The sequence below is a fragment of the Nerophis lumbriciformis genome, linkage group LG12, assembly GCF_033978685.3.
Source record: "Nerophis lumbriciformis linkage group LG12, RoL_Nlum_v2.1, whole genome shotgun sequence".
Classification (NCBI taxonomy): domain Eukaryota; kingdom Metazoa; phylum Chordata; class Actinopteri; order Syngnathiformes; family Syngnathidae; genus Nerophis; species Nerophis lumbriciformis.
In genome coordinates this window covers 32,327,140-32,353,872 of record NC_084559.2, presented here as the reverse complement: position 1 = coordinate 32,353,872, position 26,733 = coordinate 32,327,140, and the positions used below count along the sequence as shown (strand labels likewise).

At 39.3% G+C, this 26,733-nt stretch overlaps 2 protein-coding genes across 4 annotated transcripts in view; one reads left to right on the top strand and one right to left on the bottom strand.

Moving 5' to 3' along the window:
* The window catches only part of sgsm1a (small G protein signaling modulator 1a), a 68,561-nt gene that overhangs the window by 39,480 nt on the left and 2,348 nt on the right, over positions 1-26,733 (top strand). For 2 of the 3 annotated variants that reach the window (XM_061986377.1, XM_061986378.1), the window contains exons 7-24: positions 328-473; positions 646-783; positions 1,041-1,165; positions 1,553-1,620; positions 2,983-3,146; positions 6,829-6,964; positions 8,784-8,913; positions 9,302-9,366; positions 11,152-11,297; positions 11,682-11,810; positions 11,872-12,054; positions 13,234-13,305; positions 13,433-14,449; positions 14,532-14,656; positions 16,755-16,837; positions 16,923-17,032; positions 17,164-17,260; positions 23,767-23,934. In XM_061986377.1, coding sequence (XP_061842361.1) covers positions 328-473; positions 646-783; positions 1,041-1,165; positions 1,553-1,620; positions 2,983-3,146; positions 6,829-6,964; positions 8,784-8,913; positions 9,302-9,366; positions 11,152-11,297; positions 11,682-11,810; positions 11,872-12,054; positions 13,234-13,305; positions 13,433-14,449; positions 14,532-14,656; positions 16,755-16,837; positions 16,923-17,032; positions 17,164-17,260; positions 23,767-23,934 — 3,102 coding nt within the window. The remainder of the gene's footprint in view (positions 1-327; positions 474-645; positions 784-1,040; positions 1,166-1,552; positions 1,621-2,982; positions 3,147-6,828; positions 6,965-8,783; positions 8,914-9,301; positions 9,367-11,151; positions 11,298-11,681; positions 11,811-11,871; positions 12,055-13,233; positions 13,306-13,432; positions 14,450-14,531; positions 14,657-16,754; positions 16,838-16,922; positions 17,033-17,163; positions 17,261-23,766; positions 23,935-26,733) is intronic. The other variant, XM_061986379.1, reaches the window with a different exon arrangement.
* The window catches only part of pxmp2 (peroxisomal membrane protein 2), a 28,886-nt gene continuing 25,896 nt past the window's right edge, over positions 23,744-26,733 (bottom strand). Inside the window, exon 6 of the mRNA XM_061986381.1 lies at positions 23,744-23,888. The gene's annotated coding sequence lies outside the window, so the exon portion shown is untranslated. The remainder of the gene's footprint in view (positions 23,889-26,733) is intronic.

The following is a 26,733-nucleotide window of genomic DNA, read 5'->3' as shown; positions in this document are numbered from 1 at the left end:
ATATATAAAAAAGAAAGAAAGAAAATAAATAAATACCATAATAATAAAAATGCATAAATACATACACGTTATGTACAAAAAATGTGCAGAGAAGTTAAACAACAAAATGATAAATAATATGTAATAATGATAATAATAAATATATAAATAAATATATCAAGTACAAAAATGTGCAGAGAAGGTGTTATTTTTGTTAACGCAGAATTTTCATACAGCTCTTGTGTTAAAACTTTTTTTTTTTTAAATGCTTGTTTAAATAATTCACATCTTTTTACAGCTAGTGTCCTTGCTATGATAGATTAAAACTTTGCACCTCCTTCACAACAGTGGGACCTTGTGCGTTGGAGTACACGAAGATGAAGACAGCTGATCACTTCTGGACTGACCCCTCGGCTGACGAGTTAGTGCAAAGGCATCGCATACACAGCGGTCACTGTAGGCAGGACTCTCCCACCAAAAGACCTGCATTGTGTGTAAGTGTGAGTCAGGTTTCAATTATTGTGTAAAATTCAAAAAACAGTATAATAAACTAATTAAAACTTTCAATACAGCACAGTATTTGAATAGTGTGTATCTGTGTTTTAAGCAGGACTATCTCATGATGACTCATAATTGGCCTAATGTTCTCTATTGTGTATGGTCCAGATCCAGAAGCGTCACTCTAGCAGCAGCATGGATGAGCGCCCCTCACCTTCGCCATCAGCACGGGACTACGTAGAGTCACTGCATCAAAACAACAGGGCCACGCTGCTGTTTGGCAAAAACAACGTGCTCGTTCAGCCGGTAACTTTTTCCTCGTAAAGACTTGCCAGTGGAATAAAAACAAATGAAATCACTGATTATGGACAGATGCTAGTCATTTAAAAAATGGGAAATTAATACTGTCTACTTATTCTGAAAGCAAGTGTACACTAGATTCAATTAGATGAGTGATTCAACCAACACAATGTGTGCTTTTAAATCAATACAACCAAAGTAATAAATCATTACAGATTTCATTTTGCATCAACTGAAACCATCTGTCCCCATGGTTGTTTTAGAGGGACGACATGGAGGCTATCCCAGGTTACCTTTCTCTGCATCAGACGGCTGAACTCATGACACTGAAGTGGACGCCCAACCAGCTCATGAACGGCTCTGTCGGGGACCTGGATTACGAACGGAGGTAATGACGTGTGAGAGAGACAAAGCCGGAATTGGGACGATGCAGAATTGATCTACTTTTAGTCTAAAACTTGGGTGTTTCTAAATAATGCAGTGTGTGTATGTATGAGTGTGGCTCAGCGGATCTTTATGAAGCGTAAACACAGCTCATCTAATTAGGCTTATTTTCAGCAGCCTGCAGGTGGTTTATTGACTGAGATGCTGTCGGGCCATCTCGCAAACAACGTTATTATCCTTTATGTGTGTGTGCACACCTAGTTTCTTTTTTTTTTTTACCACTAAGCTTAATTATTGCACTGTGCCTGCTTATCTCGTAGTAAAGCTTGACTATTTTGCATTTCAATACGATTCTGTTTTTGCTGCTAATTCTTTTGATGTGTTTATGCAGTGTGTACTGGGACTATGCCATGACCATCCCTCTGGAAGAGATAGTGTACTTGCATTGCCATCAACAAGGTGGGTGCAGTCAGTCTTCGAGGTTTAGACTAAATTTCCCACTGTTTTAACCTGGTGAGCATTTAACGTAGGGAAGTTCCAATCAAGGTGTTATGCTGCCAATTCTGATACTGATCATCCATGAGTGAGATCGGCCGATACCAATAACAATCAGATGTATTACCTGTACATTATTAAAGTATTTATGGTGAGTGCTATTGACAGTTTAACAATGTCAGCACAATACTTACTCTTTCTTTATTCTGTTTTATTACATACAATTGTTTGAGCAAAGGGGCAGCACGGTGGAGAGGGGTTAGTGTGTCTGCCTCACAATACGAAGGTCCTGGGTTCGATCCTGCGCTCGGGATCTTTCTGTGTGGAGTTTGCATGTTCTCCCCGTGACTGTGTGGGTTCCCTCCGGGTACTCCGGCTTCCTCCCACCTCCAAAGACATGCACCTGGGGATAGGTTGATTGGCAACACTAAATTGGCCCTAGTGTGTGAATGTGAGTGTTAATGTTGTCTGTCTATCTGTGTTGGCCCTGCGATGAGGTGGCGACTTGTCCAGGGTGTACGCCGCCTTCCGCCCGATTGTAGCTGAGATAGGCTCCAGCTCCCCTCGCAACCCCGAAGAGAATAAGCGGTAGAAAATGGATGGATGGATGGATGTTTGAGCAAAACAAAGTCAGCAGTACACAATAGCTAAACAAAAGCAAAAACTACTATCTGCTACTCATTTAAATCCTTTGGTTTCTGCCCTAAAAGTCCTCCTGTGTCCAGGAAATAATTCCATGAATTTGTAAACATTAACAAAAACAACAAACAAATGATTTTGAAAAAATGAAAATATCGATCTGATCACTCCAGTATGGATCCCTACTACCACCAATTTATGGGTCAAATGGATCTTGTACTGATTGCGACAAAGCCTACACACCAACAATGTACATTTTCCTGTTATATCTGCTCACACTGCTACACTTCTTACATGTTAAACCCTAACCCTTAAAACATATTTCTTGGTGTTAATTCAAGCTTAGTTAGCTTAGCTATTAGCATCCCTGCTCCTGGCTTCCTCTCGGTGTGTAACATGTTTAGCTTAGTCCTTCAGTGATAATGGTACTGAAGATACTAACAAATGCAGTTTATTTGCCGTAATTTATTATTATTAGGTTAGGGAAGCGGCTCCACACTGTTTATGGAGATACATAATTAGCTGTTGGCTTCTTAGCCAGAGAGGTTTGCTGTTTGTAATCGGCATTAAAAGGCATTAATTGAGAATGGCGATTGAATACTTTTTTACAAAAATCTGCCGATACCAATCAATGGCCAATTGTATGGCGCATCCCTAGTATAAAGAAATCCGATATGTCTCCTGCAGTCGATAGTGGGGGCACAGTGGTGCTGGTCAGTCAGGATGGCATCCAGAGGCCTCCCCTTCGCTTCCCTAAAGGAGGCCACCTGCTCCAGTTCCTGTCCTGTCTGGAGAATGGTTTGCTTCCTCACGGCCAGCTGGATCCTCCGCTGTGGTCTCAGAGGGGAAAGGTCAGTGCCTGAGGTCATCAATTCTAATGCATTCAAACGACTTGTGTAATCTGATCTCACAGAGGAAACCCACCTAAGTGCTAAATTATTTTCACCTAATCAATAACTCAATAATAGATGCATTTCAGAGTTGCACAGCTAATACATCTGTGGCTTAGTGTTCTCCTTGCACCGCCACACATGACGAGGCTGTCCTTGGCTGATTGTGTGGAGTGTTGTGTGGAGTGTTGTTTCTGCAAGTAAAGCTGTATGTTGAGCGACTATTAATAAATGTGTTCGTCATCTTAAATCCACTGAGATGAATGATTTATTCTTCAGCCTTTCTCGAAACTCTGCCTGGGAGGTTATGTTTTCATATGTGTGGGTTTGTCCATTTTTCTGTTTCCTGCCTAAGGTTTTCATAACTTTTCATAAATCAGTCTGGATTTTCATAATACATACAGTATCCTTTCTTCCTGGATGATCACATTAGATTTTGATGGAAACCACACGTTATAGCATCATACACAAATTATGAACAGTTTAAATATCCCTGTCGAAGTGTAGATTGATGATTTCCCACTTTTTGTTAAACAATGCTAAAGCGTCAAATCGTAAGGTTCATGCATTTGGGCATGAGCTTCCGCAAAGTTTTGGAAGCCTCTGACCTCTGTGTTTTGTAGTCTTTTTTAAACAGTGAATACAGTGTGACATCACAGTGTGATGGACAAACATCAGTAACACCTCAGAAAACACTTGGCTCTCCAAGTACCACCATAATGACCAACAGTCAAATACAGTACCGCAGTAGGCGTAAATATTCATTGAAACAAGGCATAGGTTTTTATTTATCAAGTATATTTAATATTTTTGGCCACTGTAACAATACACATAGTTTGAACAGCAACACTGTGTTTGAATATTCAATTAAGTAATTATTTGGCGTACCACTAGATGGAGCCCACGTACCACAGTTTGAGAATCACTATCGTACATATTTAGGCATTTCTAGTTATGACTGTTATTTCTTCTCGCCTAATATCCCCCCGCCTGCTCTGATTTCTATAAAATAACTACCTATGTGTTTACTTTTTCACAACGTTTTACACCGGACTGTTTTGTCAAGATGGGCCACTACAAAATTGGATTAGCTGCTAAACTCCAACAGGAAAAGACTGTTTGGGGCACCACAAGAAAGTGTAGGATTAAGTAATATTTTGATCTAATCATGGCATGCGCACAATAACGTCTTTGTGTGACATGCAGTGAGATCATTGCTGGTAAAAGCAGGTGTACCTAATGCTTTGACTGGTAAATCGAAACATTGTTTATGAAGTTTGTTTTCGACTGTATTTATAAAAAAATTGCTGTGATGTCCGTCTTCAAGATATATATTTAAAAGTGCACATTTTCAATATATAAATTGATACTTTTGGAGAGGGCTTTACGCAAAATTATGCAACATTCAAACTAAAGCATATCCAATACATGTTACCGAGACCAAGGGTTCTCAACCTTTTTGACTTTTCCACTAGAGAGGGGCCTGGGGCCCACACATGCATTACCACTAAATTAGTCATTTTACTCTTGATTTTAATCGTATTCAATAATTATATCTAATCTACTTACAGTTTAACAGGATAAACATTGTCCGAAGATATGAAACCATGCGTAATCACAAAGATCATTATCAAGGCTTAGGTCAGGCTGATTCCAACAAAAATACCAATCAAATATACTGCAAAAGAAAGGAATCATAAAAATAGATGAAAAATTAATGAATGAATGACGAAAAATACAATTACACAATTATGTCTTTGAAGCGATTCTGGACCACCATTAGCCGCCTCAGGAAGGGGAAGCAGTGCACTGTCAAAACCGTGTATGGTGGGGATGGTGTGCTGCTGACCTCGACTCAGGATTTTGTAGATTAGTGGAAGGAATATTTTGAAGACCTCCTCAATCCCACCTACATGTCTTCCTATGAGGAAGCTGTGTCTGGGGGCTATGTGGTGGGCTCTCCTATTTCTGTCGTGGTTGACAAGAATCTGCAACATTGCGTGGACATCAGGGGCGGTACCTCTGGATTGGCAGACCGGGGTGGTAGGTTCTCTCTTTAAGAAGGGGAATTGGAGGGTGTGTTCCAACTATTGTCGGATTACACTCCTCAGCTTTCCTGGTAAGGTCTATTCAGGTGTACTAGAGAGGAGGCTACGCCGGATAGTCGAACCCCGAATTCAGTAGGAGCAGCATGGTTTTCGTCCTGGTCGTGGAACTGTGGACCTATTCTATACTCCCGGCAGGGTACTTGAGGGTGCATGGGAGTTTGCCAAACCAGTCTACATGGGACGGCGTGGCGCGGTGGGATAGTGGCCGTGCGCAACCCAAGGGTCCCTGGTTCAATCCCCACCTAGTACCAACCTTGTCATGTCCGTTGTGTCCTGAGCAAGACACTTCACCCTTGCTCCTGATGGGTGCTGGTTAGCGCCTTGCATGGCAGCTCCCTCCATCAGTGTGTGAATGTGTGTGTGAATGGGTAAATGTGGAAGTAGTGTCAAAGCGCTTTGAGTACCTTGAAGGTAGAAAAGCGCTATACAAGTACAACCCATTTATCATTTATCATTATTTACATGTGCTTTGTCGACTTGGAGAGCTTGGGCTATGACCGAAAGGACAAGATCCCAGGTACAAGCGGACGAAATTAGTTTCCTCTGTCGGGTGGCGGGGCTGTCCCTTAGAGACAAGGTGAGAAGCTCTGTCATTTGTGAGGAGCTCCACATTGAGAGGAGCCAGATGAGGTGGTTCGGGCATCTGGTCAGGATGCCCCCCGGACACCTCCCTGGGGAGGTGTTTAAGGCACTACCGACCGGTAAGAGGCCACGGGAAGGACCCAGGACAGGTTTTGGAGACTGTGTCTCTCGACTGACCTGGGAACCCCCTTGGGATCCCCCGTAAGGAACTGGATAAAGTGACTGGGCAGAAGGAAGCCTGGGCTTCTCGGATAAGCGCAAGAAGGTGGATGGATGGATGGATGGATGGACAATAACACAGTAGAAGTTCTAAGTTAAAAATAAATAATAATATATAATTTTCTTGAATAAACTGTCAATACAATTTAAGTGAAAATACAGCATCACTACTTTAGTCATAACGTTTGCGCTTAACAAACTTCTCTATGACTTTAGCTCCAGACTTCTTCTGTTTGTTTAATATTGTCATTACTGCCACAAGTGGTGGAAAGGTGTATTACAACTGAGTACCATTGCGGCCAATATAAACCACAGATGAGAAAGCGATATTTCATGTCGGCCCTCGAGGGGTCGCTTGCTGCCCAACAATGGGCCACGGGCCCTATGGTTAAGAAACAGTGGTACAGACCACAATGAAATGTCTTAAATGTAGATTCAAATAATCATAGGCGCCCTTAACTTACCATTATCTACAAAATTGTGCTATGTACTGCATGTAGGGTCTGTGACTTAGATTTGGTCATAATTTGTAGTGCTTGTATAAAACCTTATTAGTTTTCTTACTCTTGATGCAGGATAAAAACCCCTTTCGCTTTGTAACAACTGAACAGTATATGGTAGGCTTCCATCATTGATTGCCAAGTTTACAAATGTCTTTTTCCCTTGGTGGAAGTCTGTGCCCTTGCAAGTCTCTTGTTTGTCTTTAATTTAATTGCGGTTATTTGTCGTCGCAGGGCAAAGTGTTTCCTAAGTTGCGCAAGAGGCTTCCTCAGGGATCTGGATCTACAGACTCTGTCTCCGATAAAGAAGAGGACGAGGCCACGGACTATGTCTTCCGCATCCTCTTTCCAAATAGCCTGTCAGAATTTGGTGAGGAAGCTGTGTTTTTAAAATGTATCATCTATTTGCTGTTGCCTTTGGTTAATGAATGGGATTTCCTTTTTCCTTTTTTTCAGCATTGATTTTATGTGTTTTCTGGGAAGGGCCTTCTTTAATCTTCTGATTCACTTAAGTGACCCGACAGTTTGTTATTATTGCACTCCTTATTGTTGTGTTGTTTGTAAATGTACTTCACATGTTCCTAAATGTTTTTAGTGCATTAGTTTTGATGAAAATTGTTCACCCTGACTGGGAAAAACATAGGCGTAGACTGCCACGGTCTAGACCATGGGTGTCAAACGTACGGCCCGCGGCCCGCAAGATCAGTTTGCTAAATATAAACATGGGCTGCATTTTTTTTAAATGAAAGAAACTGTTGTTCTGAATGTGTCCACTAGATGTCGCTATAGCAATTCAAGTGTACGTCACGCATGACAGTGTTAAAAGAGGACGTGTCCCCTGACTTTTGAGTGCCCTCTGGATTGGCTGCCGCTACTCCAATCAGCACAGGTGCAAGCAATTAACTGCTCCTGTTGTGGCTGGCGGCAGATGGAAGGAGTATCGATGCACAATAGCTTCTTTCATTGTAAATTATCCACTCAACGGGTAAAATAACGAAACGTAAGATGCAAAGACTTAAGTCAACTTGACCATCATCTTTGTAGTTAAAGTTCAATGCAGCGCTTGCAATTGGTTAAATGCACGATGCGCACCCTGAACTCCATTGTAAAAATGTCTGTTTTTACATTTGTAAGGTTTGTTGTATTTTATTTTATGCTTAAATCTACCATGTTCAGATTTGTTAAGTCTGTAGTTATGTTACAATGATTCTGCCTATTGGGTCATTTTGATAATTGTTTTTTTACATTATATTTGTAATTTTTTGAATGTGGATAAATGAATGTGTTGTGGCAGTTGCGGATTTTACCAATGGTGGTTTGAGGAAACGCTTTTCCAAACATTTTAATAGTGAACTGCCCAACATGAGAATCCTAAACAGGAAGCGCTTAAAGTTTTATGGCTTTGTAAAAACACTGACACAAATGTCTTAACTTCATTGTGATCTTCATGATGTTTCTGAACTGCACCAATTTTCTGCCTCATTTCCAGAATGCCGCAACATTATTACACCTCGGCTTGTCTGACCGTCTGTCACTTTGATTGGCTTTCGTTCCTGCCATCCAATATCCTCCTGACCTGCCTCATGCCGCTGGCCAAGCTCAATGATGTGTCCCAATATTAAACCCACACACCCCGACTATCTTATTGCCTTCTCACATGCATTACGACGGCATCATGGATTGACAACTGATGGATAGATTATCGGTTCTACACAGAGAAAGGCATTTATTTGCTAGCTTTATATAAGCCCTTGCTGTGAACCTGCTTCATTTAAATTTGATGTTTCCAGGCTTTAAATATGTGCACATCCAACAGTGTAAAGCAGTGGTTCTCAAACTTTTTTTGAAAAAACTTGGCTCTCCAAGTACCACCACAATGACTAACGTTAAAATACGGTGGCGTAGTAGGCCTAAGTATAGTACAAGTATATATAATATTTTTGGCCACTGTAACATTACACACAGTTTAAATATAGGGAAATAAAACACTGTACTTTAAAGGGATTCGAGATGGAGCCCGCTTACCACAGTGTGAGAATCCCTGGTGTAAACAATTTAAAATCCTTAACTGCATTAAACAGCATAATTATGACATAGCTGTTCAATCATCTAACTGCTAATGTTCATGCGCAGGAAGCAATTTTGTGTTGATTATGACAGTCCAGTAATAATGTGTGTGCCTGTTGCAGTGACTCCACCAGACTTGATGGATCAAGGCTCTGCAATGTGGCATCCCACTCTCAGAAAGTCATCATGCTCGTCTTGCTCCCAGGGCAGCTTTTCCGACGGCTCCACGCCCAAAGGGTGCAACTACGAGAGGTGAGAGAGTGAGCGATAATCACGTCAAGGCTCCAGATCAGCTTTTGCTTTGCTTATAAACCAATTAAGGCTGGCAGAGAAACAACCGCTGGCTAGCCACAATTGTCCTTGCACAGACAACAAAAGCGTTTGCTGGGTTGGACAGGAAAATGCGTGACATTTGCCTCACTGACATGAGAATGTGTGGGGACAATAAGATAATAAGCTAAGCAGATAAAATGGTAATTGGAACAAAGTCAGGTTATTGGGTTAGGTTTGTTCTATATGACAGCTTGAGTTAGATTAAATTAAAGCCCGCTGGGGGACATTGATCGGCCACCAAAACAACTGAATGTACTAAAGCTGTTATTTTGAAATCTAGCTGTGACACTCTTTTGTTTCCCTACAGGGCTCCTCTGAAGCTGCTGTGTGACAACATGAAGTATCAGATCATCTCGCGGGCATTTTACGGCTGTATGTGAACACACACTATTCACTGTTTACCGTGGACTGATAAATTACACTGTATAACTTTCTACAAAGTTGAAACACAAATACAAGCCATTTACTGAATGTGTAATGCAATTTACCTAATTTACTAAAATTGCTGCCACCAAACAGAAAGTTAGGGATGCCTAAAACAAGTAATACTGAATTCTAACTTTGTGCTACACACACTAAGTGCCCCTGAGTTTAGGGGACGTATTGGACCATCATTTTTTAACACCAGCAAAAAAGTTTTTTTTCCTGCCAAAGTCACAATTATATGTGCTAACATTTTCAAAATGCACCTTTCTTGTTGCCTGGCCTAAAATAACATTTCCTAACATTAGCAACTAAAATTTAGATAATAAATATTGTATAAAAACTATACAAAATGTACTACTAACAACTACTGTAGATTTATGCGGTAACAAAATAATAACATACAGCATTTATCTTTGGAGAGTGAACGCTATCTCCTTCCAGCTGCTTCTCCATCAAACACACCATCAGCAGTTTTTTTATATTTTCATGGATAAATGTCAATGTAGATTTATGCCTCACTGGATAGAAAAATGTTACCATAAATTCCGCACTATAAGCCGCTACTTTTTTCTTATGCTTTGCACTCTGCGGCTTATAAAATGGTGCGGCTAATTTATGGATTTTTCTTCGCTAATGGCCATAATTTTTGTGGTAAATAGTTGTCATTAAACCCAGGCAGAGGACTGAAATGGTGTGTTATTGTTTGTGCTACGGCACCATTTTTTTTGACGAGTTCACTCACTGCAGGTGTTGCAGGTTTAAATATGTACTTCCTGTTTTAATACCTTAAACTGAATGTAAACTAGTCCATAGCGTTTATGCTTGAAATAATTATTCAATAATCACTCCAAGCACCGTTGGTAAGTTTTACAAAATAACTAAAACAAATCATACTTACTAAACGGTCCCTTGTGTATTGCCTTTAGGAGTGTTTTCATGCATATTTGTATGTGCTATCGTGATGTAATCAAGCTACCGCCGTTAGCATTAGCTAATATGCTAACACGTTTACGAGTGTTTTTGTTAGTATTATTGAATTACAAGGGCATTCTTTTTGTACTGTTTCAGTTTCAGAAATTCTTCAGTAAATTCACCAAAACTTTACCATGGAGTTATTGAGTCTGTTTAGCTGATTGGAGAGCGAGCCTCCGCAGCCAGTGGGTTCTATGACTTCTGTTTTGTTTCATTACCCGTTTTACTGCCCTGTTACAGGCACCATTTGGAAACAATTTAGGTATATAGATAAATATTTACAAAATATTTCTGTGTAAGGAAAACTAATTTCACAACGTATATATCTGCGACTTATCGTCCAATATGGAAACTTTTATTTATTTATTTATTTATTTTGTGGGTGCGGCTTATATACCGGTGCGCTCTATAGTCCAGAAAATATGGTACTAAAACTGCAATTGTGCGTTGAAAAGATGTGTTGAATGTGTTGTCTTCTTTTATTTTTTAGATTGTTTTTTGGGGTCAGGGGGACTAGGCAGCATATACATGAGTAAAAATTAATTGTAGATGTTTTGTAAAACATGATTATTATAGCTACAATTCAACACTCCTCTCTGGGACGAATAAAACGTTTTCTATTTTAATTATTAAATAGTCTACAGTATTCTACACAATACATGGGTACACTAAAGTAATTTTAAGATCTAGTATTCTAATTTCAATCAACACTAGCCTCAGGGGAATAATTCAATATTGCACTGTTGTGTTTTCAACTAGGGTTGGCGTACTGCCGTCACCTGTCGACTGTGCGCACTCACCTCTCGGCTCTCGTCAATCACACTATTGTGTCGCCCAATGTGCCGTGTGATGCCCACAAAGGACTCACCGCAGATGTGTGGCAGATGTTTCTCCAGGACTGCACAGTAAGCATTGCATGAACTTCACATTAAGCACTTTACGCACACAAACATGTCCCCATGCAGCCTCCCTCACTCTCACTTGCCAGTCATCCGTATTCATACTCTGCTAATTGTGTTGCTCACATCATTAGTCTCGCAGCAGTGTGCACGAAGCGTAGCTAATGGCTCTGTCAGTGTAAGTGTCCACATCGGGATTGTACATCGGCTCTATGAATCTTAGATACATGCTTCTGGCTCGAGATTACCTTATGAGCATGTGAATAGTCAAGATAATAAATATCAAGAAGTCGTAAGCCTTAGTATGGTGCAAACAACTACCGTATAGACACTGGACACACATATTGCACTTTAATGTAAAAATAAAATGCACTACTCTTTTTTTTTTAGACCTACAAGGAGCAGGAGCTGCTTCGTTTGGTCTATTTCGGAGGTGTCGACCCCTCACTGCGTAAGGAGGTGTGGCCATTCTTATTGGGGCATTACCAGTTTGGAATGTCTGAAGCAGAAAGGAAAGAGGTGTGTCACTTTTCACAATAAAGGATTTTTTTACGTACTGAGCCCACATTTATCACTGCAGGTGGATGAGCAGGTGCGAGTATGTTACCAGGCGACCATGCGTGAATGGCTGAGCTGTGAGGAGATCGTTCGCCAGCGGGAGAAGGAGCAGCACGCTGCAGCTTTAGCAAAGTGCTCCTCAGGGGCGAGCATAGACAGTACCAGTTCAAAGATGGTCCATCATTACTCAACTGTCAGCAATGAGGTGACACAGGAACTCGCACACACAGGGTTAGAAACTACATGCACATTTTCATCCAAAGTTTTATTCATATGTTAGGTTGGCAAAATTAACATGTTAATGTGGATTCATCATTATCAATATTAATCTGATTCATTTATTAATTTCTTCTGTTATTATTTGTATTAGCTTCTGTGTGTTCTGTCCTTAACAAAACACAGATGTTGTGTCATGTATTTACCTTGCACAGGACGCTGTAATCGATGGCTCTATGTTGCCCGCAAACTTTCACTTCCCATACTTGTCATCTTTCCGGGTTGTGAGGAAATTGATGTAATAGCTTGGTTGGAGCAAACCCATGCTGCACAACAGGGCATTTTTACACATCGAAAGCCACAAACACATAGCATCAGCTCAAAGTTAGTAGCATTTGTGAGTGCCGTTTGACCAATCATTGAGGAGGTTGCCTGAAACGAGTTGACCATACTCTCTTTATACACGATTCTGCCGTAGCCTATACACTACTGCCATCTAATGTCTTAGAATTGCAATTACATGCAAAGTCTACTATTATAGTACTTGCAAATGAGACTCAGAACACAAGATAGAAAAACGGATCATTGTTAAATGTTGACTATATATTTTTAGATTGTATTATTAAACAAATAAAATGTATTAACACATTTGAACACACACAAAAGTACTGAAAATGAGTACCGTTGAGTACCGGTATTAATTTCCAGGTACCCTTAATTGGTATTCTACCGGTTCAAATGTGAAAGGCACCTATCCCTGATGATGTAACAGTTGACTGACATTAAGTATTATGCACACTCACCAGGAAGGAGTTGTATTTTAACAGAAGCACTTCCACCTTAAAATAACACAAATGGAGTTGATAAATGACAGTTTTGAACATGATGTTAAAGGTGTTTAATAAACATGTCAAGTACATTCCCTTCTTCCTTTACTCTTTTAGCGAAATGAAACACAACTAATATGCGATTAGTCTGATTGAAAAATAGTATCATTTGACAGCACACATTTTAATACATAAGTAAAATAAATATTTACAAAGTATTTACTGTATATATATGTAGTACAACATTTTTTGTTTATTATGGCCAATACTCTAAAGCAAAAAATACTAATTGCAGATATTTCATATGATCATATCTTGGTGTTATGTCGTTTATCTCCCAGTCCCGGTCGTCCCAGAGTTCAGACAGGCAGAGTCTGGCTCGTCTGCAGAGTGACTCCAGCACCAGCACACAGGTATACAACTCATCACGTTCTACCAGCAGCAAACTCATCCAAATCCACGATGACCTCATAACACGAGAGTAACACTAAAGGTTACGTGATGTTTTAAACCACATCCCTTCACTGTCTTTCCTGCTAGTTCTTCACATCCTCCCATCCCTTCCCCTGGAGTAGTCTGCTTCCCTTTGGCTTGTTCTTGCAGGTATTTGAATCAGTAGAAGAGGTGGAGCAAATTGAGACAGAACCCAAGAGTGAGGAGGCCAAACAGGTGCCAAAGGTTCCCAATGGGGCAGTCCAGAACGGGACGACTTCACCCGACTCTGGACACCCCTCTTCCCGCAACTTCTCAGTCACCTCCGGCGTGTCTGATGGCTCACTCAGCACAGAGGACAACATAGCGCCCGAAGCCTCTTCGAGACCCTCAGACAAAGCTCCTCAGGCGGAGCAAGGTGAGAAACCTGATGGGACCAAGTCTCAGGTTTTGGAAGTACTGGAAGAGCCCAACAAGTCAGAGGATCCCAGAGCAGATGAAACCCAGTGTGAAGGTGGTGCCTTGTCAGGAAAAGAAATGCCTGATAAGGAAAGGATGGTAGTAGTGTCTACAGAATCCCAAGAACAAAGACTGAAAAAGGAAGATGTAAAGAAAACAACAGAAGAGCGTCCGACTGAACAGTTCAAACCCGAAGACAAATCTTACCTCGGTGTGACATCACCTAAAGAGTTTAAAGGAGAAGATGGCATCAAAGATCCCGGAGCTGAGGAGACTGATAAGAAACTGTCTTTATCAGCAGACAGTAGGGTGTTGAGGGCAAGAGAAGCCTACTGTGCCTCTCAGAAGGCAGAAGCTGAGGCCCTGACTGAATCAGATGACTCTCCCTCAGCTATAGAGATGGAAGAGATTCCTAAAGCCAATGTTTCCATGGTGCCCTGGAACAAGAAGGCTCGCTGTGAACCTTTGTCTTCCTCTGAGGACTTTGCCTCCTACACAGATCCGAGACCAGAGCGGGGACAGGAAAAGCCAAGTCCAGAAGACACAGAGTCCATTCTGTCAGAGGAGCCAGAAATGGAGAGCCTCTACCCTCACTTTGAGTCCCTCGATGCATGTACAGACGTCACAGAAGCCAACTCACAACTGTCTGCTGGAGGGGGTTTCTCTGTATGTCGCCTTTTGCTAAAAAATCCAAAGTTCACTAAATAACCTGAGTTCATGCAGATGTGTATTGCTTTGGTTCTTCCAGCAAGAGCTTTTAGACTTGTATACGCTGAATCTGCACCGCATTGAAAAAGACGTGCAGCGCTGTGACCGTAACTACTGGTACTTTACGCCTGCAAACCTGGAGAAGTTACGCAACATCATGTGCAGGTACAACGGAACCTGTTTTGTAGTTTTTTCTTACTCGCTTTATTTTGTAGCTGGCTTAGCACACACAGACAGACCATGGCTTCCATATAAACACCAGAACCTAGCACATAAAACTCACTTCAGAGCAGGTATTCTTTCAATAATTATGAGATGTGTCATATAAGTTCCATGACTTCTGTCACATATATATTTCAAATCTGAACAAGATTTTCTCCTTCAAAGTAGGGATGTGTCGATCAATTGACCACCGATCAGTATCGTCCAATTTTTGGTAAAAAAGTAAGTGATCGCCCATTAATGCCTTTTAGTGCCGATTACAAACGCAGATCCCCTAAAGCTGACATCGTAGGTATTTTTAAGGCCCTGGCTGACAAGCAGCTAGCAGCTAATTGTGTGTCTCCATACGCAGTGTGGAGTTAATAATAATCACCTCTATTACAGCAAATAAACTGCATATTTTTAGAATCCTAAATATCATTTTCACTGGAAGACAACACTAACATGTTACACACTGAGTGCAAGCCAGGAACAGGCATGCTAATAGCTAATCTAACCGCTAAGCCAGCTTTAAACAACAGCAAGAAATAAGTGCTTTGTAAAGTTTAAGAACTGTAGATTGAACCACATTACAGTAGATAATAATAAATTACCTAGTAGATTAATAGGAGTAGAGAGATGATAATATAACAACTGTTGGTGTGTCAGCAGTACACGACACGTAAGAGAAGGGCGGGTCATTTCATAAATTGGTGGTATCGATGCCAAGAGTAGTGTCAGCATATGATTGATACTAGACTGATTAGGGTGATATTTTTTTCCTAAAGTCTTTTTTTGTTATTTTTTTGTTAATGTTAACAAACTCGGGGAATAATTCCCTGGACACAGGATGACTTTGGAGGGCAAAAACCAAAATAAAATAAAATAATATTAAATATTGTGTTGATATAACCCTATTTTTGCATCACACCAGACATTGGTACTGACGTCGATGTGCATATAACTATTTGACGGTGGGATGCTGTGGTTCTGGAAACACACAAAGTTGTGACAATATCTCCTTTCGGTGTGTTCTGCATAAAGGCATAGGCGAATACATTTACTGTTTACGGCTGTGATGCAGCAATTCTGGTAGCTTCAGATTATTAATGATACTGTTAGGGATAATAGGGGCAGAATAAAATGAAAACATTTTGATATCAAGTGTTTAGAAAAAATGTGATATTACAAGAATAACGTCATACTTTTAATGTAAGTAAATCAATGTCAAAAATCCGGAACATAGTAATAATAATAGTTGTAATTAATTGTCATGATCCTACATGACAGTTTGCACTTTGCTAGTTATTCTCCTATTTTATGTATAATTTCCTACCTGCTTCAATTGTCTACTTTTAGTGTTGTAGTTCCTGCTGCACCTTCATTTTCTGTTATGTGTCCCTCCGGCACACCTGTTTTCAATCAGTAATTAGGCCTATTTAAATTCCTCCTGGTCCTGTTTGCCTCTGTGCTGCATGCCTTGCTGCTGTGTACTCGGCCAAAACCTGCTGGTTGCTACTTTTTGTTATTATTCCTAGTTTAGTTTAACTTTTACCTGCACGTTGGTGTCTACCTCTGCATCATGGGGTCACGACAAGCTCAACCATGTGCAACCGTGACACTAATATTATTACTGTTAGTTAGGATAGGTATTTATTCTTGAAATAGTTCTCCTTTTTTCTCACTAAATTAAAACGTTTTTCTCATATTTCAGTTTCTCTTTATACTCATACTAATACAAGTTAATTCTTGTAAAATAACCTTTCTGACTGTAACCTTGATTTTTTTTTTTTAATTAGGATAACCCTACTTTATTGTTATCATAAAAATTGTATTCTCTACTTTTTTTTTATTGTTTTTTGTAAGGTTTTGAAAATGGAATTTGTAAACAAATGTCAGCCTCTTGAAGTGAAGAAAGAACTGCTCTAATGTTGGAATGTTATTGCGTCCCTTGTTTCGGAATTGACAAAGAGGTTGAGTAGAGGAGTTTAATAAGAGTGACTGTGGTAAACAATAGCTGCAGAGATATTTTTAGCGCACCTTCTTTGTTGTGTAATTGCAGCTACATCTGGAGGCACCTTGACATCGGATACGTCCAAGGCATGTGTGACCTGTTGGCTCCACTTCTGGTCATTTTGGATGATGGTGAGTCATCACACAAGACCACTTCTTATATTCCCTCCTCTGCTTTCAGGCCTCAGCCTCTTATTCACCTCTATATCTCTCTCAGAGGCACTAGCCTTCAGCTGTTTCACAGAGTTAATGAAGAGGATGAATCAGAACTTTCCACACGGAGGAGCGATGGATACTCACTTTGCCAACATGCGCTCCCTGATCCAGGTAAGGCAGCATCAGTCACGTCCTTACTCACGAGTAATAAAAGTTGCATTTAAAATTCATTCATCCTCCTCAAACTTAACCCCACTTATCCTCAAAAAACAATTTCATTATTTCTCCTCCTTGATCCCTAGATCCTGGATTCTGAGCTATTTGAGCTGATGCACCAGAATGGAGACTACACCCACTTCTACTTTTGCTACCGTTGGTTTCTGTTGGACTTCAAGCGAGGTAATTGAGATGACAGTCTGTGCCAATTAGAGAAGTGAGAGATCCAGTCTCAGCTGTTTGTTTTGAACATGCCATCACACTTAGTTGCACTATGTGCAGTAGGGGATTTTTTATTTGTATCAGGAGTAACTGGAAATAACTGGAAAAACACCATATTGATTGAAATAGTATTTACTCTCAAGGTGTGCGTGTGTCAGCTTTGATGTTTATTTCCACTTTTTCTATAATGTTTTTTACCATATAGGTGTAATTACTTTTTATACGATACAGGTGAAACTCAAAAAATGACAATATAGTGCAAAACTTCAAATGTGAAACTAATATGGGATATAAACTCATTACAGGCAAAGTGAAATTTCTCAAACTTTTATTTGTTATATTTTTAACATGGCTTACAGTTTTTGAAAACCCCATATTTTTTTTAGATTTTCAATTACAGGTTGGTTGGTTAGTTGCTTAAAATGTATTTCACACATGTATACTGTATCAATATGATACATCACATATTTTACATATTTTCTTTACAACATGTCCAAAAAGGAGTAGGAAGAAGCAAGGATTATTTAATCCTCCCCCTTTATGACTTCATCGCAATTACTAACACATACTTCCTGTTCTCAATTTGTACACAATTTACATCAATGTGTTCTAAATACATCAGTTCTTCTCATTAGTAAATCAGTTATGATTTGCTTAATGAGATGGATAGTATTTCATTTTCAATAAATTCATGAGGTTTGTCATAATTCTTATTTTTTGTACTTAAACACTTTTAGTTTGAATAGCTTCTTAAACTGGATCATATTAGTACATTGTTTGACTTATTTGCTTAATCCATTCCATAATTGAATTCCCCATTGTGGTATGCTAAATATTTTAAGTGTGGTACGTGCTGTTTTGAGTTAGATTTTTGTCTAAGGATATATTTCTCCTCTTTTGTTGAGAAGAATTGTTGTACATTCTTGGGTAGCAGGTTACAGTTTGCTTTGTGCTGTTTGCAAATACACCAAATCATTGCATTTCAATACTTTTGATTTTATAAATAAAGGGCTTGTTTGTTCTCTATATCCAACATCCTAACTGATCTTTTTTGTAACACTGTTAGTGAATGAAGTGTACTTTTGTAGTTGTTTCCCCATATTTCTGCACAATAACTCAGCTGCGGTAACACTAACGAGCAGGTTTTCATAAGTTGTAAGCCGTAATCATCAAAATTAAATCAAAAGGAGGCTTGAGTTGCATGTTATGAGCCCATGTCACATTAATTTCACTTTGTAAATCAAATTGCTGTAGTAAACTAACATTTGCACGATATTCTAATGTTTTCAGTTTCACCTGTATTGCATGTTTTTATACTATTACTATACACATATTTACGTGCATGGCCTTATATATTATTTTCTTGTGTTTTCTTTACGTTTCTTGTTGTTTTATCTAGCAAGCTTATATGTTAGCCAACTCATAAATACTGTTGCATGACAAATGCATAACAAATACAATGTATTATTATAGTATTCTTTTCATACCCCTCTGGTCCAATGTGTACTACAGTTACATCTGCGGTCCACCACAAAAAAATTTGGACCACCAATAAGTAGATTAAGTCCTAGCTGTTCGCTCTTGCTTATAAACACATTTTAACGGGACTGTCTGAATGTAGGTCGGTCCAAACATTAGTCGGCAGTATGCATCATAACACCATTTCTTAACACACCTCTTACGCACCTGGTCTGCCAGAGAATAAGAAGACATAGCAGCAGGGGTCAGTGTTCATAACCTAGCAAATTTAGTGGAATATTTAGCAAGTAATCAGACCCAACTTATTCTTTTTTTTTTTTTTTCCACTAGTGACAAAATCTACTGACTTTTTGGGATCTTTTGGACACTTTTGGAGGCTCTTAACAGGTGCTGTGGGTCCCTCTCACAGGTGGCCTTGTCTTGTTTGTGAGATCTAAACTAAAAAAAAAAAAACGACAAAAAAAGCAAACCAAAACACTTATTTTGCTGTTATAAATATTTGTTTTGCTTTTATGTTTTTTTACTCAGTCCCCCATCAACTGTCTTTATTGGCCCTCCCATGAAGAACGATAGACCATTGGAAGTTTCTTGAACAAGACTTATCAAGTGTCTGATAATAATAATAAGCATGTGAAAGAAATTGACCGAGAGAATTGCGATCTCAATTCTAAGCCAGAAAATTCCGACGAGGGTTTTATGACGCCTATTCCAATACCGAGATCGGCCAATACCAACTGATCACATGTACTAACTGTAACATTTTCTATGTATTTATGGTGAGTTCTACTGACAGTTTAACAATATCAACACAATATTTAAACTAGTTCCTTATTGTTTTTATTACATACAATTGTTTGATCAAAACAAAGTCAGTAATACACAATAACTAAACAAAAGCAAAAATTATTACCCAGTCTCTATTACTCATTTAAATGATTTTATTTTTACCCTCAAAATCTGTGTCCGGGGACTTATTCCCTGGAAGTTGTTAACATTGACTAAAACAAAAACAAAAAAAGATTTTGGTAAAAATGTTGACCAAATCAGTCTAATAACGGTCACATACTGATATTATCCTTGGTGTTGACACCAGCAATTCATAGATCGATCCCTTCTTTTAAGTGTTGTGTACTGACTGACAATACTGAAGCACCAACAGTTTCTATATTATCCTCTCTCTAGACTCTTATTAATCTACTTATTAATTTCCTGGTAATATCTGCCTACTGTCTGCCTTAACGTGCTTCCATCTACAATTCTTAAACTTTCTTTTGTTGTTTCTAGTTAGCTTAGCGGCTAGTTTAGCTATTAGCATGCCTGCTCCTGGCTTGCTCTCGGTGTGTAACATGTTCTTCTTTTTTTTTTCATTGTATTTTTATTGACATCCAGCATCAGACATTCCTATCCATTACATCATATTCACATCAATCATATATCTATTGTCTGCCCTAAATGTCAAAATATTTTTGTTTATATCCCACCCATACCACTCACCACCCACCCCCCCAAAAAAGAAAAAAACAACAAAAAAAACAAAGTAATATCTACAAATACATCAATTAAATAAACAAAGAAAGAAAAAAAAGAAAAATAAATAAATAAATAATAATACATTAATAATAATAGTAATCAGAAATAAAATAAAATATAAACAGATACCTATATATATATATATGTATATACCCACACATACATATATATATATAAATATATAAATACATATATATACATACATACATACATATACACTTGTAGGGAGTAATCCCCTTTTTTCTTTTCTTTTTTTTTTGGCAATACAATCACTAATTCGAAAAATTAAAGTCAGGTTTATGGGGCGTGACATAGTTGACCCAATTTTCCCAGTATGAAGTAAATTTCTCCAATTTATAATTAATAAAGGCGGTTATCTTCTCCATTTTATATATGTCCATTGGTGTTTCCATCCATTGCTTCAAAGTTGGGCTCTCCTGGGATATCCATTTCCTAGTAATGGTCTTTTTACAAGCAACCAGTAGAATATTCATTAAGTGTTTCTCTTTCTTCAGCCAGTCCTGAGGTACATGTCCAAAAAACAAATTTTTACTTTCGAGGGGTATTTCACGTTTGAAAATATCCTGTAGAGCTCGGTGTATCTCTTTATCCTTTATGGTGCAGCAGTCCCAGAAAACATGGTAGTGATTTGCATTTGAATTCCCACAATTTCTCCAGCAGGCAGGGGAGTTGTTATCATAGTGAGACTTCTGAGAAGGTGTAATAAAAAATCGAATCAAACTTTTCCAGCCAATCTCCCTCCACTTGGGTGAGCTGGTACAAGTCCATTGATATTTCCATATTATTGTCCATTCTTCCTCAGATATAGTTATCCCTCCTTCCTTCTCCCATTTTGTTTTAATATATGAAGTTGAATAGGATTTCATATTCAACAGACCCTTATACAAGCATGAAATAGTTCTATCAATAATTTCTGAATTGTAGGCTTTTGTAAACAGTTCAATCAAACATATACTCGTCTTTGTGACACTTTTCATCTTCATATTAACAAAATGTCGCAACTGCAAATATCGATAGAAGTCTTGGTTTTCTAATATATATGTCCTTTTAATTGTTTCAAAACTAAGCATTTTTTTATCTTTCATTACACTACATAAAGCTGTTATACCCTTAGCTATCCAGTCCTTAAATCTTGAGTCTAATTTATTAGGTGTAAACTCTGTATCATAGGCACACCATTTAAGAACTGCAATATCACTCTCGAGTTTGTATTCCTTTATAATCATTTTCCACACTTTAAGGGTCCATTTCACCCATGGGTTATCAATGTTATTTATGTGGGTTTGTAAATTGCTATCCGCCAGGATTGCTTGTATAGGGATGGAGGGCATTTCTTCTTCAATAATTTTCCATTGAGCAATGTATGACGGGTTGCACCAGCATATCACTGCTCTCATCTGGGCTGCAAAATAGTAATATCGGAGGCAAGGTAAACCCCATCCTCCCTTTTGTTTGACCAATTGTAAAGTTTTGAGACAAACTCTTGGCCTTTTACTTTGCCATATATACCTTGATAGCATTTTGTCCCATTCATTGAATTGGTTTTGGTTAATCTCTATTGGCAGCGTTTGAAATAGGTACAGCAGTCTTGGCAGTACGTTCATTTTAATGGAATCAATTCTAGAACTAAGGCTAAGAAAAGGAATTAAGTTCCATCTTGCTATGTCATCTTTTATTTGATTATGTATGGGTAGATAATTGTATTCTGATAATTTTGTTAGATCTTTTGACAAATGAATGCCCAAGTATTTAAAAGATACTGTTTGCCATATCAGAGGGTAACTACTTCTGATTTCCCCTGGTGGGTTATAATTATATGAGAGTAGATGGGTTTTACCTATATTGATTTTATATCCTGATAGTTGACCATACAGTTCAAATGATTGCATTAATTTAGGGAACGAGTATGTTGGGTGTCCAAGATAAACCGAAATGTCATCCGCATAGCAGGCCAATTTATACTCTCTTCCTTTAATCATGATTCCCTTAATATCTTCATTTTGTCTGATAAACTGAGCTAATGGCTCCAGTTTAGCTCGGTGTGTAACATGTTCAGCCTCGTCCTGCAATGATAGTAATACTTAAGGTACAAAGAAATGCAGTTTATTTTTTGTAATGGAGAAGATTATTAGTAATTTAGGGGAGTGGATCCACAGGAGTTCAAGTACCTAGGAGTCTTGCTCACGAGTGAGGGAAGACAGGCAGATCGGTGCGGCGTCTTCAGTGATGCGGACGCTGTATCGATCCGTTGTGGTGAAGAAGGAGCTGAGCCGGAAGGCAAAGCTCTCAATTTACCGGTCGATCTACGTTCCCATCCTTACCTATGGTCATGAGCTTTGGGTTATGACCGAAAGGACAAGATCACGGGTACAAGCGGCCGAAATGAGTTTCCTCCGCAGAGTGGCGGGTCTCTCCCTTTGAGATAGGGTGAGAGGCTCTGCCATCCGGGAGGAGCTCAGAGTAAAGCCGCTGCTCCTCCACATCGAGAGGAGCCAGATGAGGTGGTTCGGGCATCTGCTCAGGATGCCACCCGAACGCCTCCTTAGGGAGGTGTTTGGGGCACGTCCGACCGGCAGGAGGCCAAGGGGAAGACCCAGGACACGTTGGGAAGACTATGTGTTCCGGCTGGCCTGGGAACGCCTCGGGATCCCCCGGGAGGAGCTGGACGAAGTGGCTGGGGAGAGGGAAGTCTGGGCTTCTCTGCTTAGGCTGCTGCCCCCGGGACCCGACTTCAGATAAGCTGAAGAAAATGGATGGTTGGATGGATGGATCAACACTGTGTACACAATTAGTTGCTAGCTTGTCAGCCGGCGGACTAAAAATAAATACAATATCAGACTGATTACAAGCTTTTTTAAGAAAATTGGTTGACTGATTGGTGGCCAATCGATCGGCACATCCCTACAGAAAATCAGAATGCGTATTTTTGGCAAATTCCTGCAACTTGGTCATTAACACCTACATGAAGTCCAAATATGGAGATGAATATGGCTATTAAGTAAGGTGATGCTGTGATGATACACTCACACAAAATGTTTATTATCTTGATTATCGTTTATAAGTACTACAATGGGTGTTTTTCCTATATTGTGGCTATTTTATTTAGCTAGATGGGATCTTCTCTGTGGTAGCACGGTGATGTAGTGGTTAGCACGTCTTCCTTCAGAGTCAAGAAATCCGAAATGCTTAAATCTGCTTGCATTGATTTTCTCCGACCTTTAAAAAAAACATCCATGCTCGGTTCATTGGAGACTATAAATTTTCCTAAGATGTGAAAGGTTACCTGTCTGTATGTGTTCTGTGATTGGCTGGGTACCAGTCCAGGGTGTTTACCTCTTGCACAAAGTCAGCTGGAAAAGAGCTTATGCTCACCTGGGACCTTAATGAGAACAAAAAACTAGATTGATTATCTTCTCTGTGTTTTTTTGTCCTTGCAGAGCTGGTGTACGATGATGTGTTTGCAGTGTGGGAAACCATCTGGGCAGCCAAGTTTGCCTCATCTAGTCACTTCGTCCTCTTCATTGCTTTGGCGCTGGTGGAGATCTACAGGGACATCATCCTGGAAAACAACATGGACTTTACAGAAATTATTAAATTCTTCAACGGTAAAACACAATCCTTCTCTTAACATCTCTTAAAGACTCACCTTTGAGTTGATACATTTGCCTGGTTTAATTCATGAGCACTATATTTATCAAAGGACCAGTAGAGACACACTGATCTGTATTTTTAAGATTACCTGTATTTTTCGGACCATAGGGTGCACCGACTTAAAAGACGCACTGCCGATGAGCAGGTCGAGTCAGGTCTATTTTCATACAAAAGGCGCATCGGATTATAAGACGCATTAAAGGGTTCATGTTATAATTTTTTTCTAAATGTAAAACACTTCCTTGTGGTCTACATAACATGTGATGGTGATTCTTTGGTGAAAATGTTGCATAGATTATGTTTTACAGCATCTTCAAGTCGCTTTCTGAGCATCTCTTCAGGATGCGCTGTTTTGTGGGCGGTCTTATTTACGTGGCACAGCTTCGACAGCGTCTTCTCTCTGTCATCTTTGTTGTAGCCGTGTAGCGTGCAAGGACGGGAGTTGAAGTGTCAAAAGATGGAGCTAAATGTTTTAATGACATTCAGACTTTAGTTAAATAAATAACGGAGCAGCGTCCGTTGCTCAATATTGCAACATCAACGCCGGAAATGTGTCCTGTGAAATACCGTCCGACCGGAACCCTCTAATAACTAAAGTTCCGTGGGTGAATTATGTAAACCCACTACAGTTTTTAGCGCTTTCATAGCTAGTCTACTGACTGATATAAGTAAGAACTTTACATTACTATATATTAGAAATGGCACCAGCGGAAGATGAATGCCACATAAGAAGGAAGAGAAAAAGAAGAAGCTTATGACTACGGGGTCGGCACGGACTGCAATGGCGTAGGCGCGCACATTTTCAGGACTTATGCAGATCCCAAATACACATCAGCAGGTACCAGAAGGTAAGAAAAGTTGGTTTTGCATAATATTGCAAATCAAGTAATATGTCTGCTAATAGGTGCCATTTTGCGGTCCTTATACACGCACCATAATAATACTGGTATGTATAATGTACATATATATATATATATATATATATATATAAAAATGTATGCATACATATATATATGTATGTATATATATGTATATATATATATATATATATGTATATATATATATATATATATATATATACACATGTATATATGTATGTATGTATATACATGTATGTATGTATATAAAACGACATCCTCGGTACAGAGCCCACATAAGGGCAAGGAAAAACTCACCCCAGTGGGACGTCGATGTGAATGACTATGAGAAACCTTGGAGAGGACCGCATATGTGGGTAACACCCCCCCCCCCCCCCCCCCCCCCCTCTAGGGGAGACTGAATGCAATGGATGTCGAGTGGGTCTGACATAATATTGTGAGAGTCCAGTCCATAGTGGATCCAACATAATAGTAAGAGTCAAGTCCATAGTGGGGTCAGCAGGAAGCCATCCTGCATCCTATATATACATACATGTATGTATGTATATATGTATTTAGATATGTATATTGATGTGTGTGTGTGAGTGTGTGCGTGTGTATATATATATATATTCTAAAAAATTCTGAATCAATTTAGAATCAGAATTGTTTTTTAAATGCGATTTGGATGTGATTTAAGTTTTTGAGCATCCCTACTGGCAATAATTATTATTATTAGTATTACTGTCCATAAACACTTTACTTTCACTGCTTTCCCCTTTTTACTTGTCAAGGTTTCAAACAATCTTTTAGCTTTCTGCTTATTCAGCAAAAGGCTTAGAGGGATACAGCATTGATTTTGCTTTTCCAGCAAAAGCACAAACAACTTTTCCATCTCAAAAATAAGACCACTACGCTGCTTATTAAGGTCACTTTGTAGGCTAACTTTGGCGGGGGTGTTTATCCTCTCTTGCAGCTTTTTAGGATGTTCATTTTCGTTTTCGGTGGTGATTGCTTTTCAATTTGTTTGGCGCACTGCCAGCAGAACAGCCTGCCTTACATTTTGGAGACATAATAAAAAGAAAAGTAATAAGCGACCCTTCCTTAGTTTAGCTGCACAGGAGGAGTTCACTGTATTATCTAGGCGTCTCTCATTTATCATGGCAAATTGGCTCCAGGCCTGACCGTGGTTGATCGAATATTTTCATAGTTTGAGCATAAAAAACAGTTCCATCTTCTTACGCTTATCCGAGGTCGGGTTGCGGGGGCAGCAGCCCAAGCAGGGAAGCCCAGACTTCCCTCTCCCGAGCATCTTCTTCCAGATCCTTCCAGGGGAACCCGAGTTGATCCTAGGCCAGCTGGGAGACATACTGTTTTCGACGTTCTTAATAAGTTTTTTCAACATAATTAGATTGTTTGTCTCCACTTAGCATTGCGCCAACAGTAGCAGTTAGCATGTAGTGGCGTGCCGAATATCATCGAGTCTTGTGGCTCCTGTCACGTTGATTTGGCTGTTCTTGTTCAGTCAAAGGCTCACCAACGTGGAGACGAGTTATTGGTCATGGAGAAGTCACAAGGGAAGTGTATACAAAGTGATATACTCTCCGCTTAGCATGAAGGTAAACATGACACCAGAAGTTACTGTTAACCCTGTCAAATCACGCTCGATGACTATCTTTTATCAATTACCACAACATAATAATAAAAAATAAAACATTTATAAGGCCAAATTTTGAATCTTATTGTTTTATGTGCGACATAGTGAAGCAACAAATTTAGAAGCCTGATTCAATTAAGGAAGCGCGTTCGTAACCATGAAAAGTAACACGCATTTTCATGCAACCTGCATTCAACAAGTAACATCATTAAATATGTGTTTTAAAAACACTTCTGGTT